The sequence below is a fragment of the Semicossyphus pulcher genome, unplaced genomic scaffold (assembly GCF_022749685.1).
Source record: "Semicossyphus pulcher isolate SPU_LCO1_2020_fin unplaced genomic scaffold, fSemPul1.0.p SCAF_2, whole genome shotgun sequence".
Classification (NCBI taxonomy): Eukaryota; Metazoa; Chordata; class Actinopteri; order Labriformes; family Labridae; genus Semicossyphus; species Semicossyphus pulcher.
In genome coordinates this window covers 13,631,161-13,651,302 of record NW_027211693.1, presented here as the reverse complement: position 1 = coordinate 13,651,302, position 20,142 = coordinate 13,631,161, and the positions used below count along the sequence as shown (strand labels likewise).

At 43.8% G+C, this 20,142-nt stretch overlaps 2 protein-coding genes across 2 annotated transcripts; one reads left to right on the top strand and one right to left on the bottom strand.

The window, feature by feature from the left end:
* Nucleotides 1-921: 921 nt before the first annotated feature.
* LOC138598455 (BEN domain-containing protein 4) lies at nt 922-12,941 on the bottom strand. The gene is made up of 6 exons (XM_069670245.1): nt 12,446-12,941; nt 7,596-8,156; nt 5,075-5,166; nt 4,876-4,902; nt 4,436-4,676; nt 922-3,393 (listed from the first exon to the last, which is right to left on the bottom strand). Exons 1-6 carry the CDS (start codon nt 12,939-12,941, stop codon nt 3,161-3,163), a joined length of 1,650 nt encoding a protein of 549 aa, XP_069526346.1. The 3' UTR covers nt 922-3,160.
* Nucleotides 12,942-14,775: 1,834 nt separating this feature from the next.
* shisa3 (shisa family member 3) lies at nt 14,776-20,013 on the top strand. Its single transcript, XM_069670025.1, has 2 exons — nt 14,776-15,385; nt 17,020-20,013. Exons 1-2 carry the CDS (start codon nt 15,115-15,117, stop codon nt 17,586-17,588), a joined length of 840 nt encoding a protein of 279 aa, XP_069526126.1. The 5' UTR covers nt 14,776-15,114; the 3' UTR covers nt 17,589-20,013.
* The last annotated feature ends 129 nt before the right edge of the window (nt 20,014-20,142 follow it).

Genomic DNA, 20,142 nt, shown 5'->3' with positions numbered 1-20,142 from the left:
GCGTGCGGGAATCACCCAAAAGTCCGCGCCTCGTGCGTGTCGCATCAGTTAGTTTACTGTCCGAAATGTGCTCTTTATTGTGTCCGTGGCCCGCCCTCCTCCTCCTCCTCCTCCTCCTCCTCCAGCAGCAGGCCCGCATACACAGAGGGAGCTGCCGCAGAATTAAAGAGAAACACCCAACCGAACCTCTGTCACATCCACAGACACGCGTACTGTACGATCCGCTGGGCGCTGAAGTGCACAGTCAGAGCGGACATTATTAATGCATGTGATCAGAGAGGGGAAATGTAGCCCGAGTATGAAACAGCAGAAAACGTGCGGTCAGGGAAGTTTCTGGGCGGAACCGTCCGTGAAAATGAATATTTTTAATATCATCCTGCTTAGTCTTTGTTTTCGAGGATTCATTGTTCCCAACCAAACCTCTGCAACACAATCACATGCAGCGTTTTTGCAAATAAAATGTAGAGACGACCGATTAAATAATACGTTTTAAAAAGCTTTTGCACGAAAATAAGATTATGAAATGAATAGGAAAATAAACAATAATCATTCTATTGTATTTTTTATTATAATAATCTATAAACCCGGAAGTTTGAACATTAATTTGTTTTGTTTTTTTCTAACTTTACGGAAACATTTCCTTGCCTGCTTTTCCTGGAAATGTCTATGCATTAATTTAAAACGACAGTACAGCCCTTTATTGTTCCTGGCAGGAGAGCAGATTCCTGCTGATGGGCTGCATCAGGTTCCTGTCATTCTCGCAGCTACAGCGCCATCTGGTGGAGATCAGAGTCATGTCAGCATGAGAGGAATCAGAACAAAAGAGCAGCGACACAAACATGTACTGAAGGCTCCCAGGTGGAGGTGCTGCAGTCACAGTGTTTCCCGTGACAGTGATATAGCCTCAATAATCCATTCATATTTCAGCTTCAGTGCTTACTTTATTTATTATAAATAGAACCAACAGAAGCTTTAGATTTGTAGAAATCCTACCGATGTTTCACAGTGTTGATAACAGCCATTTTGAGGAGTAAATACAAATAAACGCTCACATTCAGAACAGCAACACAACGACAGAATCCGACTGTTTAAGGTTTCTGTGGCACTTTTCTACTTGGCTTTTAAAGAGAGAGACACCTCACACAATACTGTACTTTATATTACACATTTACACAGCACTGTCGAACGTGGCAAACTGACCGAGGAAATCTGGTACATTCAAACGTAGAAAACAGTGTCGTGGAGTGAAGTTACTGAGAACCGAAACAGATATATGCAAAGTTACACGACCTCTGAGTGGACGGCTGTGGTCACTGTGAGACAGGAAAAAAGTGCACGTAAGAGAAAAGAAATAAGTGCTTGTTTTTTTTTTAACAGCATCATTTAGAATTGGATATTTCCTGTCAGCTTTGTAACTCCTAGCTCAGACAGTGACAACAGACATTGTGATAACATGACTGATACTGTGGACATCTTGAATCAGGTGTAAGGCATTTCTATATGGCAGCTGCCTTAAACAAAAATCTTCATTCATCCTGAGTCAGAAAGACGTCCTGCTGATGCAGAGAGAGGAATGTTAATTGCAATAGATTGCAGTTGGACGTATACTAGACTTTTTGCATCAGGATGAATCAAATAATCTATAACAGAGCAAATAAAGTGCAGAAATTGGCATATAACTATTTTTGTCTGCTTTAAAATAATGAAAAGATCTTCATTTTATGGATGAAGATCAATATCATCTCACTGCAACAAACAATATCGTAAACAAATTCATAAGACCTCATTTGCAGATTATTGTACTGTTAATATCTCAAGAATTAAAACTTTGGATGAAGTGTAACAGGAGAGCAAGTTAAAGTGATAATCTCGAAGATTTTTATTTAAATAAACGTCTGTTAATTCTATCGCCGAATGAGGTAACACAATGGTGACTGAGCCTTTGGCCCACTGATGAAAGCCTTTGCATTTGCAGTGTTACAGACTGGCTGTCTGGTGCGACTTTATAAGCGGCGCCCAGTTAGTGACGTGTTTTCCATCAGCCAGCAGTGGTTGGTCTGCCAGAGAGGGTAGGCGGAGCTAAGCAGCTGCTTTTCCGCTCTCTGCAAGCGTTGCGAGTTAGTAATCTAGTATGGCTGAACAAACAAAGAAAAGATCGATGACTACAGATACAACTTCAAAAATAAGTGAAAATCTAAAGAAAAAGAAAGAAACTCAACGCTCAGATGAAGACAAACTGTCTCAAAAGGAAAGCGACCATCAGAGAGGAAAATCAAGAGTTACAACCGTTACAAAGGGAGCCAACCGTGGACGTCTGGATATCTGGGCGGTGTGCTCCCGCAATTACTGTGTATCACCATAGATGACGCCAAAAAGAACTAAACTGAGCTCTTTGAGATTACCACTTTAAATTATTAGATAAAACTTGTGGATATAACACAGAGTGTCTGTGAGTCTCTTTAAGTTGCATATTCTGAAATCTGCTTTTTAAAATCATCGTTCGGCTTTAACCCAAATCTCTTTAAACCCAAGGGAAGCTGCATTTAAGCACACTGTAAAGCCTTGCTTTTTGAGAGCACCTTTCTTCTTCACAAATAAAAGTTGACACGTCGGAATCGACTCGAATTAGGAAACCAAACAAAGTGCGAGACTACAGGTAACGTTCTCAGAGGCACTCCTGCAGGAAGGCTGCAAGTAAAGGCGCTTTGCCAGTGACGCAGGACTTTGCAGAAACATATTAAATGCTACGTCTCGTGATGGAGGGTGTCAGTGTCAGTGATGGCTATAATAAAGTCTCTAACATTAACAGAAAAAGCTTTAAGATATGCATATAAATTGTGGAAAAATTCACTGGAATGCCATAAATATTCCTCTAATAGTGACATAACTGCTCCAAACATGAAATCATAGAAAAAGTAGCAAATGGAAGACTAAAATGTTGTGTTTAAAACACCCTTTAGACAAAATCAAAGGTATAAAAATGGCAGATAAAAGCTACAAACTGAAACAGGAAGTGCTTCAGAGGGACTGTAGTATTCTGTGAGAAATGTCTGGAATGTTTTCTTCACCGTGTAAAGTGACAGGATAAGGTCAGTGTTTTGGGATATGTTGTTGTACAGCTACATTTCCGGCAAATCGTCTTTAAATTTCCTCTTTAACTTCAGTCCGACTGGCCGTTCTGGCAGCCTTTTAAATACAGCTCGTCCTGTGACAGGTGTCCGTCAAAGCCGTCCATGTAGAGGCTGCTGGTGCTGCTGCCGCTGCTGCCCAGGAACGTGCCGACGGCCCGGCCCTGACGAGCGTGACCGACGGCGTCGCTGAACACTTTGTTGATCTGCTCCTCTGAGGGCATCCACCAGTCCGGGTTTGAGGCACAGTGCATCCGGATGAACTCTGGCAAGAAAATACACGTACACCTTTACTTACTGAAATTTAAAATAAGCCTTCATACTGACTAGGGTTCGACGGATAATTTTGAGGGTTAAATTATCGTTTACATAACTTAACTTTACATAGATCTGATCTTTCTTTCTCCAGACCTAGAACCTACCTATTTGTGAGACCTGTATGAAAGACACCTGATCTCCCTTCCATCCATTATCTATACCACTTATCCTGCTCAGGGTCGCGGGGGGCTGCAGCCTATCCCAGCTGTCATTGGACGAGAGGCTGGGTACACCCTGGAATGATTGCCAGTCAATCACAGGGCTGACACACAGAGACAGACAACCTTTCACGCTCACACTCACACCTACGGGCAGTTTAGATTCACCAATGAACCTGACGGGCACGTCTTTGGACTGTGGGAGGAAGCTGGAGTACCAGATGGGAACAAATGCATGCACCACTGTGCAGCTCCCGAGTCTGCCTTTTGATTGGTTATTTTTGATATTCATAATAAAAATTTATGAAATGATGTGAAAGGGGTCTTTTATGGTGATGAGAAAAAGCTTATTACTTTATTCTGCATCTCTCCTCGACTTAATGGTGCTGTATAAAGAAAATCTCATCTTTTAACCCTCCAGCACAAAATGTTACAGGTTTTGGTTCATTCTAACGGCTCTCATAGTTTTTGGGTTGCAGCAGGACAGCTTTTTGTTTTGTTTTTAAAACTACTGTGCACTTCCTCTTCAGCAACTAGATGGTGCACACAGTGGAGCATTTAGCAGCTGAAGAGCCAGATATTATAGAAGTTAGTAGAAGTTGGTAGGGACTCAAACAGAGTTAATATTGGACAAGCATTTATCGTGTGCCTAGAACAACAAGCTCAGTGTATGTGCTTTGAAGGTCATAACATGGTTTTGTCTAACAACACAGATTCATGTTTTAATACGTGTCATAGGATTAATTCAGCGTGGGAGTTCCAACAATGTTTCTGACTTAAATTGAGCAGACTGACACGTGATGGATATGCAGGCTGATTCTGGCCGCGTACCTCTGAGGCAGCTGACTTTGACGGGGTTGAGCGGCCGCCTCTCCAGGCCTGGATCTCCTGAGTGGACCGAACGCTTCCTTTTGCCCAAACCGCACGAGAACTTCAGCTCGTCCGTGGTGAAGACGTAGCGGATCAGGTAACGCAGCAGCCGTCTGCCGTCTTTCTTCGAGGAGTTGACGGCTTCGTCCCACTGTTTGTTGGTGATGAAGAGAGGGTAGTTCTCCAGGAGCTGTTTGCTGCCCTGCAGGGAGGAGGAGGACTACAGTGAGGGAGGGTTTATTACACCATGGTTTAAGTCCTCATGTGGCCTCACATGGATATTTACTTTAACTCCAAATTTGTCATAATTTTTGAAGGTTCCACAGAACGAACAAAACGTTCAGTGAAATTATTTATGTCCTTAAAAAAGAAATAATGAAAGTCTGAAATGAAACACCAACCTCAAAGACCGTCTGCCGCTCTTCTTCCTGCAGAGAGAAATATTTCCTTAACTGCACATTTTCACACCAATTAATTGTACAATTAACACAATGGAGAGATTATATTAAGAATGCATCAGATCTGATATTTCACACCGTAACATATGCTTCGTATAATACGTGTTTTAAATAGCTGTGAATAATGTGCAGGTTTCCTCACCTCCGTGAGCTGCTCCTCCGGCAGCGGCTGGACCAGCTGGTTGTTAAACTCAAGAACAGTCTTGAAGTAGTCGAGCACATTTTGACAGGGAACTGCAGGAAGCACGAGATAACGTGAGGAATAATACAAACACATTATTAAACATACCCTGCAAGCTAACAGGCGGCCCATCTGCTGTATCATTAAACAATAATAATCCTGCAGCATTTTCTTTCCTCTTTAAAAGATCATTATGGCGCTACTGTCTTATTTCAAACTGAGATCGTGTTCAGTATCTTCAACACGCAGATAAAATGAGAAGCTTTGGTGCAAATTAGGTTGATGTGACACAGGGGAGCTCAGAAAGCTTCGGGGAGAGCAGAAAGGTTAACAAAAATAGATGCTAATAAGACCGTTCCCCCAAACTGAGCTATGATTGAGTGAGCATTGGTTCTCTGAAACTGAGTGTTAGAACTGCAACACTACGCTTTAGTTAGAGGGGCCCAAAAACACAAAATCTGACCGACATCAAATGAGGAATAACTTTGAGAAGACGAGTGTTCATCTATCTTTAAACTCTCCAGAGACATGAAGAATCACTGAAGCTGTTCTGGCAGCACGCGGTGGGACTAGGGCTGTGACGGTAACCGCAATACCTTGGTTAGGCGGTGCCAGGCGCAGGGTGGTCCAAGTGACTATCATTACTGCTTTTGTATTTTTAAATATAGACCTGGTGATGTTGCTAGGTACGTGTCCAGCGTCTCTGGCGCATTAAAATCTAAAGGGACGCAGTAAACTAACTATCCAAACATCACAGGGACGCATCTCATCTTTCCATACTTAACGATCAGCGGCGGCTGGCCAATAGAGGGCGCTAGGGAGCCGCCCTCCCTAGTGGAGAGTGTGTTTTGATTTTTATTTATTTTATTTTAAAAGACTAATGTTAACAGAATTACGTATTTAAATACGTAATATATATATGTATATATACAAAAAATATATACATTAATTAATGTTCATTGGAAATGTGGGAAACAAGCGTTAGGCTACTCGTCTCTGCTTTATGGGCACTTTTCCAGCGTCCCTAAAGCAGTGACGAGTAGAAAATAATCCCTGAAGGGCGATTCTGAAATTGCCCTTCAGGTAAATTCTGTTAGTCTCTGTGGTTGAAGTCTGATCAGTCTGTGACTGATGGAAATGACAATGATGGACGCTGACACCGCAAACAACTCTGTACGCTCTCTTCTTCAAAGTCCGTTCGAGAGGAGAAGTTTAAGTGAAAAATTACGGATTAAAGAAACTGGACTGGATCAGCCAGATATTAAAATCAACCAACAAGCGAGTGAAAAAGGTAAAACCTACACCAGGGTATTTTCTCGCAACTGGTTCACCAGAAAGGCTTGGCTAGCTGGATGTAGCCATGTAAATGCACTATTTTGCTTCCCGTGTTTACTTTTTAAAACTGCTGGCACGGATACAGCATGGACTTGCAAAAAGTTGCATGATGTCGCATGTTTTAATTCAGAATTGGACTACTTCAATATGTGGTATTGAATCAGAATCCAAAACATGCGACCCGCATGAGACTTGTGTTTGAACACTCAAATCGGAATTCGTCCGCGTTGCCTTGGTAATACGCACATTTCCAGGAGTGATTCTAAAGAAGAAGAAGAAGAAGAAGAAGAAGACTTCCTTTTTCAGCTTGACCATGGAGGACAACAGCACGCAGCAGTGGAGAGACGAAATAGCAGATTTAATTGCTGTTTGGGGAAATGCCTCTATCCAATGAAAAACCATAAGGCTCATGCCGCAACTGAAGAGTTGCAGATAAGGTAAAGCCTTTGCTGCTCTTGTCCGTTTTGCCCGTCTCTGATGGAGACGTCGCTTTCTAGCACAAAAGTTTATGCACATCCAAAGTCCAAACGCCCGAGAGCCATCCATGTTTTGACGTCTATTGTTGTTTGTGCACGTGTCTTTTTTAAATCGTTTTCTGTTCACATTGAAATCTTACCTTGGTCACATTCTAAAATAGATATGAACAGTGATGCCAAAAAATCCTAAAATCGGAATTGAGCAGTATGAATGCAGGCATAGTTGTTATATAATCACAGTAATCAGCAAACGAAACCTGGCTGTCAGAGCACGGCTGTTTCAACCCTCTGCACATCTACTCAGCGCAGACAAGCGGTGTCGCAACATGCTAGTTTAGCCGCTACAACAACAGCTAGCCCGTTAGCACGGATTTCATTTCAACGAATAAGGATACGAACTTAGTGGTGTTAATAAACTCGTGTTTCCACCGCTCATGCTGTGTTCACTCATGTCGATGATGTTTTACCGGCTGGGCGACGCGCTGTAGTGAAAAAAACTAAACATACTCCGGCAGCGTCAAACCACAAGAGGGCGTTAGTGTTTCAGAGCGGTTAGAAAACAACAGTGTTCCCTGAATTACTCATTCTGTATCAGCAGAATGTGAATTCAAATATTAAACTTTGACCCCTCTCAAAGAATAAACAGAAAGACCTTGCTTTGATTACCGCACCTGGGAAATTCTCCAGCTTATTGCGGAGCTCTTCGTTCTCCTGCTGCAGAGATAGCACCTCCTGCTCCAGCTCCAGGCAGCGTGGACAGCAGTTCTCCTCTTCCTCCTCCTCCTCAGGCAGCGTGGACGACGGGTGGCCGTACGACTCTGACGGAGTCGGCGAACCCCAGCCCCCCAGGCCGTGTCTGGGAGGGGACACCCCTGACCCGGGCTCTGCTGACGGACACTGCTCCTCCTCCAGACTCACAGCCAGATGTTGCTCCTGCTGCGGAGGCCCTGACAGCAGATAGTTCTGTAGGGAGTCCGTGAAGATGCGGAGTACAGCGGAGGTCTGTTGTTGGTTCAAATGGCTTTGTTGGGCCTCCTCCTCTGGGTCTGTGGTGGAGGAGCTCTCCTCAGGTTTGGAGCAGTGAAGGCTCTGAACCTCCCCTGGACCGTCCTCCAGCTTGATGTTCGAGTTGAAGGAGGAAGAGGAGGAGGGCTCAAGGAGACGGCCGTTGTTGAGGAGGCTGAGGACTCGGCTGCACTGCTGGGCGAAGGCATCCAGGATGAGACGATTCTCTGCAGCAGAGAGGGAAGATGAGGAGGTCAGACACTGATGATGAACTTTAGTCTGCAGGTCATCGCTAAAGAATCACCGGAGTTTGTTTGGTTCACATTTAAGTTCAAGGTTAATTTTTGACCTTGAAAACAGCTGTTGAAGAAACAATCTCAAGATCTATTCAGTGGCTGTTCTGGAGCTTTTATATTACACGGTCTTGATTGGGTTACCAGGAGGAGGGAATGGAAACAGAAAGATCCAAAACACAGGGTCACTCCAGTGTTTACCTCCTGTGACTATTATATTACCATACATGACATTAACAGGTTGTTTTTCAATATATCAATATACACCAATCAGCCATAACATTATGACCACCTGCCTAATATGATGTAGGAACCTTTTTCTGCAAAAACTGCCCTGACCCGTTGAGGCAAGGACTCTTCTAGACCTCTAGAAGTTGGTCCTTTAAGTTGGAGGAGGTGGGGCCTCCATGGATCGGACTTGTTTGTCCAACACATCCTACAGATGCTCGATTGGATTGAGATCTGGCCCCATAATGAGCCTTGGCTGTACCATGACCCTGTCGCCAGTTCACTGATGTTCCTTCCTTTGACCACTTTTGGTCCTGACCACTGCAGAGCTGCAGTTTTGGAGACGCTCTGACCCAGTTGTCAAAGTCGCTCACATCGTTACGCTTGCCCATTTTTCCTGCTTCCAACACGTCAACTTTGAGGACCAACTGTTCACTTGCAGCCTAACATATCGCACCCACTGACAGGTGCCATTGTAACGAGATAATCAATGTTATTCACTTCACCATTCAGTGGTCATAATGTTATAGCTGATCGGTGTATATCGGTCAATGTATAGGCAGCATTTTCCTTGTGTAACTGGAGCTAGTTTTAAAACGTTACATGTTGTTAATTCAGTCCTCTGCTCCCCCGACCCAGGGGTCAAGATCGGGTCAGTAAATAAATCAAAAGGGTTGTGAGATGATTAATGGGGTAGAAAAGAAGACACAAAGTTTCCTAAACATTACTTTCATTAGTGAACAATTAGATCATTTTACTCTTAGGACTCAAAAGTTTAGAAGAGAATTTCTTCAATGCATCTACGGACAACTCAAAGACATCTAAAACAACTGCTTTAAAGAGCCCAAAAGGTTGTGGGCTGCTGACTCTTTTTTTTAGGATTGCATGATATTGCATAAGCTTAATTATATAGTTTGAATGACTTTTATGTGCACAGTCTGCATTGTTGTATTTAACCACACCTTTTATATATTTCCAAAGAAACTTAGTTTTTACCAGTGGTTCTCAACTGTTGGGTCGGGACCCAAAAGTGGGTCGTGGAGTTGTTTTCAGTGGTATATGGTCTGAAAAAAAAAAACAGGTTGTGGCAAAAAGTCTATGCTGCGCTTTTATTTTGAAGGACATGGGTTTCCTATGGTGCGCTTGCAGTAGTAGTGTAGCGTATTTGCACTCCATGTATCCACTGGTTGGCTAATCCCAGCTAAAGTTACATTTACATTCTTAAAACTTGATGAGCCCGACAGCGGTTGCATTTATGTTTCGCTTTTTTAGTTAATTTCTGTTGAAATACAGCGGTGGATTGAATGAACTGTAGAGGGAATGGTACCTGCTGGATGTTTTAGTTGACTATTATACTGTGATGTTTTGTGATGTTGACACACGGGAAAGTTTTTCCGTCTCAGCAAGCATTTTTCATGAAATACATTTCAGTGGTTTAAAAATGTTTTCATTAAGGAGGTGGTGGGTAGGGATGCATGATATTATCAGCACGTTATCGGTATCGGCCGATATCGGCTTAAAAATTAACTATCGGATATCGGCCAACACGCCGATGTAATTAACCGATAAAATAATGGGCTGCTGCATACTTGATTAAATGCCCGACCTCGGCGCAATGTCCCCGGTGAGAAGAAGACCTGGGCGGCGCAGCGTGATGACGTCACGTGTGTCTACCTGCAGCATGAGAGAGTTAGAAGCCAAAATGTCCGTGGTGTGGAAGTTTTTCAAAGTGTCCGAAATAGATATCAAAACTGCTGTTTGCAATGCAACTGCTCAGCTTCGGTGATATCGGTATCGGTAATCAGCTAAATGAGTTGTAAAATATCAGCATATCGGATATCGGCAACAAATCTAATATCGTGCATCCCTAGTGGTGGGTCCCAACGCTAGACCAGTTGAGAACCACTGGTTTATACAATATAATAGTGAACGCCACTTTTTAACACGTTTATACTTCGGTAATGTTGCTCATTAGTGTTTTATGTATGCACAGCCCTTTGACACATAACTTGTGTGCAGCCGAAAATATTTTCCTGTGAAGAAGAAGAAGCAGAAAGCAGAAGAAAACAGGAATACTGGAGTAAAATAGAAGTCCAGCACTTGGTTGTTATACTGAGTTAACTACAGGAACACAGCATATACAGAGAAAACAATAAGAGTGACTCTGGGTTTGGTTTGTCATATTATGGCACAGCTCTCCTTTGCAGTAGCATACAGTTTGCTTCTCCGTTCATAGAAATGTCAGCCTGATTATGCTGATTTATTCAGATGTCAATAAACTGTAAAGTGACAGTAAATCTGCTGTGACCAACCGTAGGCGAGAAGAGGAAATCAGCAGACTTATTGTCCAGAAACTGCCTCAGTGTATAGTTTCCCTGGTAGTCTGAGCACGTCTCAATGAGATGATCTCACACATACCTCCATGTAATGATTATGAGTCCACTATCCTCACACACACACACACACACACACACACACACACACACACACACACACACACACACACAGAAACATACACACAGGCAAAATGAGTTCCAGGCGGCCACTGCTGCGTTGCCACTCGCTCAGACGTGTCTATCAGCCTGGCGCAGATGTGTCGCATTTATTAATATGCGTGCTGTCTCTGTTTACCCGTCGAGATGTATCTGATATCGTTCGCCTTCGCCCTGCACCCCCCTCACACAACCCCCCCCCCCCACCCTCCTCTCTTCTCTCACCAGTCTGAGAGCCTCATAAAATTTCATTAAAAACAACACGCTCTGCAGAGGCAAATTTATGAGCCCCATTTATTTTAATCACAACTCTTTGGGAAAGGCTCCTCAATGCAATTTGTGTTATTGTGCGCTCGACTGATTGCTGGATCCCAGGGTCTGTCTTCATGAGAAGGACATCAAGTTTTTGGCTTGTTTTTTTTTAGCCATGAGAGGGACATTAAGTTGCTCTCATCGAGCAGATAAAAGCACTTTGATGTGCCATTATCAGAGAAAAATGCACGGCACGTTTAGCAGGGATTAGATGATACATCTTGTGTGATACGGGCAGATTCATTGGAGCAGGGAAAATGTAATTTAATGTGATTATTTCACGAGTGAAATCAGGCCAGAACGGGTGCAAACAATGGGTCAGCATCACTTGAAACCTGACACTTACAATAAATCAGGCCTGCTTTCACAGATTAAAGTGGGTTAAAGATACGATGCTTACGCCTATTTTTAGATCAAACCTGTAGTTTTTAAAGCACACATTTGTGATTGCCGGTAAGAGAGTGCAACCCGAGCTCGCACTGAACACTTTGATGCAACAACATCCAGCTGCAAACTGAGCATCTGTTGCCAGCGGTGAAAGAGATTATAACCTGATTAGAGGATGAGATGTCTAATGTTTAATTTTGTAACAGCCAGGATGAGGTTCTTTCATCTTACTGTTGGTTCCCATGGACCCGCCCTCCACACGGGGAACACATTTCTCCCTGAGCATGAACAGCCCCTCTAATGAACCGCAGCTGAGGAGGAGAAATGAACAATGTGTTTCAACTGGAGACTGTGCGGGCCCTTCTTACACACACACACGCACAAACACATGCGGAAAAACACACAAGTAAACACACGCACTCACACACATGGACAGACAATTACCCAATGTCATTTTTAGCACATGCTCACTGGAGATTCAATCATGACTGCTCTCATTACAGCAGCAAATCAATCACTGCAGACAGGGAGAAAAAGAGGAAGGAACAAAAACATGAAGATCAGGTGATGAAGAGGAAACAAAAGAGATGCGTGCCTCTAATGACATATTGTTTTGCCTTCCCTCCAAGTTTCTGGAGGCGCTTTATTCTCATATTTCTGGTTAAAACAAATAAAATATGCACCAGAATCAGGAAAATCTGAGGACTTATGGTGAGAAAAAGTCTCAATACCCAGATAAATAACATTACTAAACCAGAGCAGGTGTGACTCTTATCACTCACTCTTCACAAGTTTCAGACCCACCTGAACTGATCCCATAGGTGCAGTCAGGGGAGAACCTCGGCTCCGCTCTGCCGCCGCTGGAGCGCCCCTCCCGGGTACCAGAAGATGCTACGGCCGCCACGCTGCCCGCTGGCGCTGAGGTGGACGTCGGGACCCTGCTGCTGGGCCTGCTCTCACATGGGAAGCGATGCTGCTGTTGCTGCTGCTGGGGAGTCTGGTGATGCTGCTGGCTGCTGCTGATAGCGACGCTGCTGTGGTGGAGCTGCTGCAGACGCTCCTGCTGGTGGTGGGGTTGGTGATAGTGTGGCTGGAAATGGTGTGTCTGCTCGGGATGGAAAGTGAAGTGATGCCCGTCGCCAAACAGAGGCACTTCCACTACACTGGACCTGTCAAAGCGCGACTTGCCCGCCCAGCGCCTGCTCTGGAAGGTTTTTAGGGTGCTGTACGGACCCCGCTGCTGTCTGCACATTTTAGGGACGCAGGGCCCTTCATCTGCGGGCTGCATCTCTCCCTCCATCCCGGGCAGGTGTCACAGCGCGGCGGAGAGCTCCGGCTCGGTGCTGGTGTGACAGGAAGCTGATAACTGGGGGGGTCAGGTCCGTCACTGTCTGGCTTGGTTTCCCCTCATACACACTGTGTGAAGGGAGGGCTCATTTACTGACACGCCGCCGCGCCAATCCCCAGTCGGGAGCGCCGACACTGAGACTCCTCCGGAGGGGAATACAGGCGGGACTTGTGCGCCGCTGCCTGCCTCCTTTGTAGCCACGCCATCCTCACTGAGAACAACGGGGCGCTAGAGCAGTTGTACAATGTGAAATATAAAAAAAAAAGAAAAAAAAAAGCACAACGAAATCCGACAAATGAAAAGGCAGAGGCCATTTTGCTACTGAGCTAAAAGCATCAAAAGAGCAAATGAAAGAAAAAGCTCAACACAGAGATTAAAGCGAGCAAATAGGCTAGTCCAACTATAAGTACTTTCATCGCTGCATATTATTTATCTTTGATTTCTCGAAATACTAATTAATGTCAATTCCAAATAATTACTATTGATTAAATAAAATGGAATAACTGCGTATGGTCCAGAATTATAATCTGAACGCTTTAGTCGTTGTATCCAAATGTTTTCCTTTTTCAGAAAAAAAAGTGAAAAGTCCATAATTTCAGTCAGCACTTACCTTTATGTTCGAGAGCCGATCTTAAGTATATCTAGATATCTTTAGGCTGGTGAAGCAGCTGTCTAGCCTGCAGGCATAAAAGTTTGCACCGCCACAAGGGGGAGCTACATCAATAGGTAACAAACAACATTTGCTAGATGGAGGATAACAACCTGCTGCTGACATAAAACTAAAAGAAGGCTGTGTAAGCTTGCAATGAAAGATAGAGGATACATGTATAGCCTGAATACAAATATTGATATGACTACAATGTTATGTTTTCAATGTTTTTTTTCATTAACCACCAAATCAACAAGCATTTTCTGCATAGCATTTAAATTAGCTTCTTTCTCTACTTGAATGAGCTCCAGATCTATTTAGGTTAGGCACCTACATGCATCACAGTGACCCTGTGTTACTGTCTCTGGCTTTAATAAACAAACAAGACAATGTTTTAGCTAAGATTGGGTTTCTTTGCTAATTTGTCAAAGACTTTAATCTCTTTGCAACAGGAAAAAAACAGCAAATAAATGCTAAATAAATCAGTTAGCTTAGAAGGCTAACTCATTTTTATGTTCAACCTTGTGTTTGCCCAGGAATAAAACTGACTACAAACAAATATGTAGGCTAGTTAAAGCTCCTGTGAGGACTTTTTCGCTGCTTATGAAACAGGCTGAAATTAATTCTGATTACTCTATATGACGTACAAAAGCAAACCAGACCATGAGCGACAAGATTGATTATTTCTATATAGTAATTTTTAATGCCTGAAAACGCTGGCGGGGGTAGGTGTCAGACACAGTGATTAACTACACGCTGCCTTTGTTTACATTTTCCAGGGCAAATATTTGAAGTGAGTGACACATGAAAACAAAACAGGATGATTTTTTTTGTTAAAAGAAAAAACCTCACTACTTAAAGTCCAGCTGAAACGGCATTTCGAGAGTATCTATCTTCAAAAAAAATTAATAACATTGTGTTTAGTAGCCTACCTATTCTGCGCTTGGGTTTTCTCTCATGCAGAATAAGCTAATTAGGATAATTTATGCATGTTATTTGAGCATTCACGGCTTTGACTACTTGGCACCGCTTCAACTTCGTGAGCGCGCACGTTCAGTTAAGGGGGTTTACGTACGCGCGTACACCGCCAGAGTCACAAAAGCAGCAGACCTCCAGTGAGGTGGGCGCACAACTTCTGCTCCAACACCGACACACGACCTCAGGAGGGAGTCGATTTAGAGGGAAAACAGAGAGAAGCCCGGAGAGGATTGTTTCACTCTCACATGTTCGCATGAGAAGAAAGTTCATTGATGTTTTGTTTGTAAAAAGCTACTAAAGAAGATTCAATTAAGGAGTTTTGGGCAATTTGGCAACTTTTTTGGCTCGAAGCGGTCTGGATGTTAGGAAGATGACGGTGACATAACTTTACCTCTTTGGGTCCAGCTTCTCTTCCAGTGAACCAGCCTCAATGACGAGACTCTAACCCGGGCTGACACACTCTTTGGCCGGGGAGCCGAAGCCCACAGGGACGCGGGGATGGTGCGCCTGCTGAGCTGCCTGCTGCTGGGATATCTGACCTGGAATCTGCGGATATCGGACGCACAGGGGGAGTACTGCCACGGCTGGCTGGACGCTAATGGGAATTATCACGATGGCTTCCAGTGTCCGGAGGACTTTGACACCACGGACGCCACCGTGTGCTGCGGCTCCTGCTCACTGCGCTACTGCTGCGCAGCCGCGGACGCACGGCTGGACCAGGGCAGCTGCACCAACGACAGGGAGGTGGACAACACCGAGTTTGCAGCGCGTGAGTTTGGTGTTTTTAAGTTGTGTTTGGGTTTTAAATGCTTTTCTCAGGTCTTCTACAAGTGCAGCATTTTAGAAAAACTAAAACTAGTTTGTCAGAAACATCACAAATACACAACATACTTTATTTGAATGAATTGTATTTAACCTACATTTAATTAAAAGAAGTAACAAGATACTCCATGCACATATTTAGTCTAATTTATGTTTATTAGTCTGATTGATCTGTAGGAAAGTAGTTCTAGAGAGAGGTCAAAGGTCACCTGGAAACATCAATAAAGCAGTTTTAAGCCTGATGTTATATGAAATGACGAGAGGTTAAATGTTCTACAAAAGTTTTTGTGCACAAAGTTGGCTCTAAAAATGTATCTTCTGTGAGACAACTGTAATTGTATACTACATTATTCAACAAAATCCACATTACACAAGAAGTTGTTTTGTGCCACCTTTTTATACTCCTGTTCAGGTGTTTTAAGATGTTTTATGTGTTTTTTTTTCCAGCATTAAACAACCAAATTTCCCAGTTTTGATCAGCACCTGTTTTTATCTGGGCTCCATTTGACCTAAACTCACTGCAATCATTTAACAAATATCCGTCAAACATCTTTAAACAGTCGCTAATGTAAAACTTATCAGATCAAAATGTGGGAATATTTTCCAAAGTGAACACAAACTTTCTCACACAAGCCCCTTCTCACTGTGCTGCCAAATATTAAACACATTCACTCTGACAGCTCACTAATTTAGTAATCACAACAGCATGAGGCGGCGGCTCATTTTCGTTGGCCTCTTTAAACATGAAACAGACTCACATTAACGCTCTGTTAGCGGTGACTTATCTAACAGTAGTTCACTTTCAGAAGTTTTCTTTCAATTTCCTAAACTGATAAGCGCCGCAGATTTGAATGAGAGCTCTGTGTGCTCGCAATTTCCTATTTTTTGCCTTATCAAAATAAATAAACAGCTGATTTCCTCCCAAAGTTAAACAGGCTTCACAGAGTGTAACTTGAGCTGTGTGTGTGTGTTGTGCAGCAGGAATGTGTCTGTTGAGTTTTGTTGATAAAACTATGAATCATTTTTAAGAAATGATCTGATTAAACAATAGTTTAGTAGTAGTAACATATACCAACCAAAAAGTTATACTTTTAGCTCCCTGTACAAAAGGAGCACAACATGACACAACATTGAATGATTTAAGTTTATAGTGCACTATGGTGTAGCTGTAAACAGATTGAAGTGTTATTAATGTATGTGGCTTCTATAAGTTGCGGCTGGAGTATAACCAGACAATCAGTGACAGTTTAGTGAAACAGCAGATGTAATAATAATAAAGTTTTTATTGTTGAAAATTGTTTTACATAAATTAACACTTACAGTGTTCTCATATAAGCTTACTACCTTATACCTGGTAATTAAACATGTATTAAAAGTTTATGCAGTGCTTGTAAATAATGCAGTTTGGGGAAAGTGTTACCCAGTTAGAAATACTGTATTTTATATTTGATTTAAACGTGTTATTTTTGTGTCATTGTGCAATTAAAATATAAACTTAGAAGATAAATTATTTTGGGTGTCCTACTGAGATGAACTTTCTGTGTTACCAATCTAACCTGTGCGTGTTTCCTCCGCCCTCAGAGCCCATCTATGTTCCCTTCCTCATGGTCGGCAGCATCTTCGTTGCCTTCGTCGTGGTCGGCTCTCTGGTGGCCGTCTACTGCTGCACCTGCCTGCGGCCCAAGCAGCCGACCCAGCAGCCCATCCGCTTCTCCCTGCGCAGCTGCCAGGGAGAAACCATCCCCATGATCCTGACCACGGCTCCTCCGAGCCTCCGCGCCCCGTCGAGACAGTCCAGCACGGCCACCACCAGCTCCAGCTCGGCCGGAGGCGGCAGCTCCATGCGGAGGTTCTCTCTCGGGGGTCAGCAGCAGCAGCACGGATGCCTGGTGTCAGCCACCGTCTCCTCCTCGGCCTCCACCCCCACCCAGACCCCTCAGACTCTTCCTCCACCTCCACCTCCCCCGTACACGTCCCCACCCATGTCAGGGGGCATCCAGCACCCCTCCACCCACACCCAGCTGCAGCTCCACCAGCCCTCTCACCCCTCTCAGAGCGCAGGGTTCCTCCTGCCGCAGCAGTACTTCTTCCCGCTGCAGCCGGACGCCTTCACGGCCGCCAAGGGCTTCGCTGACTTCGGGCAGAGCTGACAGGGCTCCCAGCAGAGGGAATACAAGATTTCTGGAAGGTGCGATGTGAGCAGGAAAGGACGAACACACTGCAACACAGCTGGTGGTGTTTGGGTGGAAGGCCCGGGCCGACTGAAAGGACACAGAGCTCGACAGGAGGACGAGGGATAAAGTACAACAAAGCTGCCTTGGTGTAACAGTGTGGCCTGAGGCGTTTCCCCGTCTGCATCGCAGGACACAAAGCAGACCTGTTAGAGGCAGGAACATCTATACAGCGCTGAATGTTGTGCACTTTTATCTTATATTGTAAACAGACCTCAATGGCCCATATTTTATTTTTTATACACACTGTTTTACAAGGTGATAAACTTTCCCGATTCATCACAACTTCCCTAAAAAGTTGGAATACTGTAAACACAGACAGCAAGGACACATTCACTCTGAAATAAATGTTGCACACGAGGGAAAAGATGTTTTTTGACAATCGCAAGGGCCTCTAAAGGAGAGGAGGACCTGATACACAAAGGACATTTTATTTTGGCGGGGAAAGATGCTGTACAGACCTTATAGCCAGAGCAGGGTTGTCATATTGATTCCCTAATTTACAGCAAATAAAATGTTGTCTCTCATGACCTTCCTGTGCTCTATTTAATGTGACGAAAAGTCTGATTAATGACAGAAAAGAGAAAAGTATGTGCTCTGAAAGAAGCCTCATCATCGCTCAGACAGAAAGGAAACCGGAGCGGTCGGGCTCCCTACCTGTCGCTCATTCTTGCGCCAGACTTCACAGCAGGAATGCAGCGCTGAGATCCGTCATTGTCAGTGTTCAATGAGCGTGGCATGGTCACAGTGTTAAAAACAACTCGGCCCAGAAACAGAGGTTTGGGTTGCACCAACAGGTATGGCAGAATCTCCACAAAGAGAGTTCTGTTCTCCAGTTATCTGACTGTGAAACAGACTTGGCAATCAGTGCGTCATGAAACCTGCATTCAGGCTTCCCTAAAGTCGGAGCTGTTATCACTGCACTGTTCAATCACGAGATCCAACCTCCATGATTGGTTATTTGGCAGATTCCAGTGTCTTGTGTCTACTTGCTGTGGATTCCACGCTTCGGTTATTAAAGGGAAAGTTGTGAAGAAGTCATCGTGATAGTTCCTAAATCTTCTCTCAGGTCTTTGCCAGGCCTGGAACAGTTTCTTGAGTCTTTTCCAAGTTATCTATAAAGGAAGGAATCCTGAAAATTACTTCTTATTTCAAAGGATGGAAATTCTTTCCTTCAAGTTTCATCAAAAGTTTTCCCTCTTTCTTTGCGGGTCGTCAACTTCCGATCTTCGGAGTCACGCAACCCTAGGCCTGGTTAAGAGATCAACAAAACATTGACGTTGTAATATTATATTTTCAACTTAGAAAAGGGAATCTTTGATATGATTTATGGTTGTTTTTCACTAATACTCAGTTAAACTACCCTGCACTCTGCCCTGAAACAGGATGTGATGTCACAGTTCTGATATGAGTAATAAATAAATATGGATCACAGTCATCACTGAGTTTTAACAGAGTAACACATGCTGCAGTTTGTATTGTGGTTGAGCAACAATGCAAGAACATCAACTCCCTTATTAACACGGTGCGGCTCAAGGTTGCACTGATCTTCAGAACAAGTCTTACGGTCAGTACGGTGAGCGGATCAGTTTAAAAAGGGATCAAACAGTGTGAACAGATACACCGGCTGTTCTCTCCATGTGATTATTCTTCACTTGCTTGTTTGGCTGCGCTGTGAGCAGGTGAAGGAGTTTTTACGAAGAAGCTGCTAAACAAAAGTAGGTCTGAAATTAAGCTTTACTTTATCCATCCATCCATCAGTTTTCCTCCGCTTATCCAGGGCCGGGTCGCGGTGACCCAGGCGTCCCTCTCCCCAGTGACATTTTCCAGCTCCTCCTGGGGGATCCCGAGGCGTTCCCAGGCCGGACGGGATATATAATCCCTCCAGCGAGCTCTGGGTCTGCCCCGGGGTCTCCTCCCAGTTGGACGTGCCTGGAAAAAAAACTCCAAAGGGAGGCGCCCAGGAGGCATCCCAATCAGATGAACCACCTCAACTGGCTGCTTTCGATGTAAAAGAGGAGCAGCTCCACTCTGAGCTCCTTACCCTATCTCTGAGTCCAGAACCCTTCAGAGGAAGTATCTCATTCTTATGGGCGTTACTTTAATCACTTATAGATCTGATGATTCTGCTGTTATAGTTCGGTCCATATAATCGATCACAGTTTCCTAAAGCTCAAAGTGATGTCTTACAGTGTAGTGTTTTTTGATATTCACAGGACATTAGAAAATCCTCACATTTGAGAAGCTGGAAAAAAAATGTTGGAAGATTTTTGAGCGATTAAATGTTTCTTTTTGACACAATAAATGTCCCAAAAATGTTCTTAAATGCTACATAACAATAAAACTACTCCCTGAATTATTTAATAATCAGGAACATGAGATAAAAGTCTACTGCGGTCTCTTAATGAATGGATTAATGAATCCAGATGCGGATGTATAACATGATCAGTCCACTGTGTGTTTGGGATCCCAG

Bases quoted from the DNA above. Each gene is read 5' to 3' on its own strand.
- LOC138598455 (XM_069670245.1), bottom strand. From the start codon at position 12,941: ATGGAGGGAGAGATGCAGCCCGCAGATGAAGGGCCCTGCGTCCCTAAA. The intron at 5,167-7,595 runs GTGCGGTAATCA...TGCTTCCTGCAG, and splicing joins TAAGCTGGAGAATTTCCCAG to TTCCCTGTCAAAATGTGCTC. The intron at 4,677-4,875 runs GTTGGTGTTTCA...TCCTCCCTGCAG, and splicing joins AGCGGCAGACGGTCTTTGAG to GGCAGCAAACAGCTCCTGGA.
- shisa3 (XM_069670025.1), top strand. From the start codon at position 15,115: ATGGTGCGCCTGCTGAGCTGCCTGCTGCTGGGATATCTGACCTGGAAT. The intron at 15,386-17,019 runs GTGAGTTTGGTG...CTCCGCCCTCAG, and splicing joins CAACACCGAGTTTGCAGCGC to AGCCCATCTATGTTCCCTTC.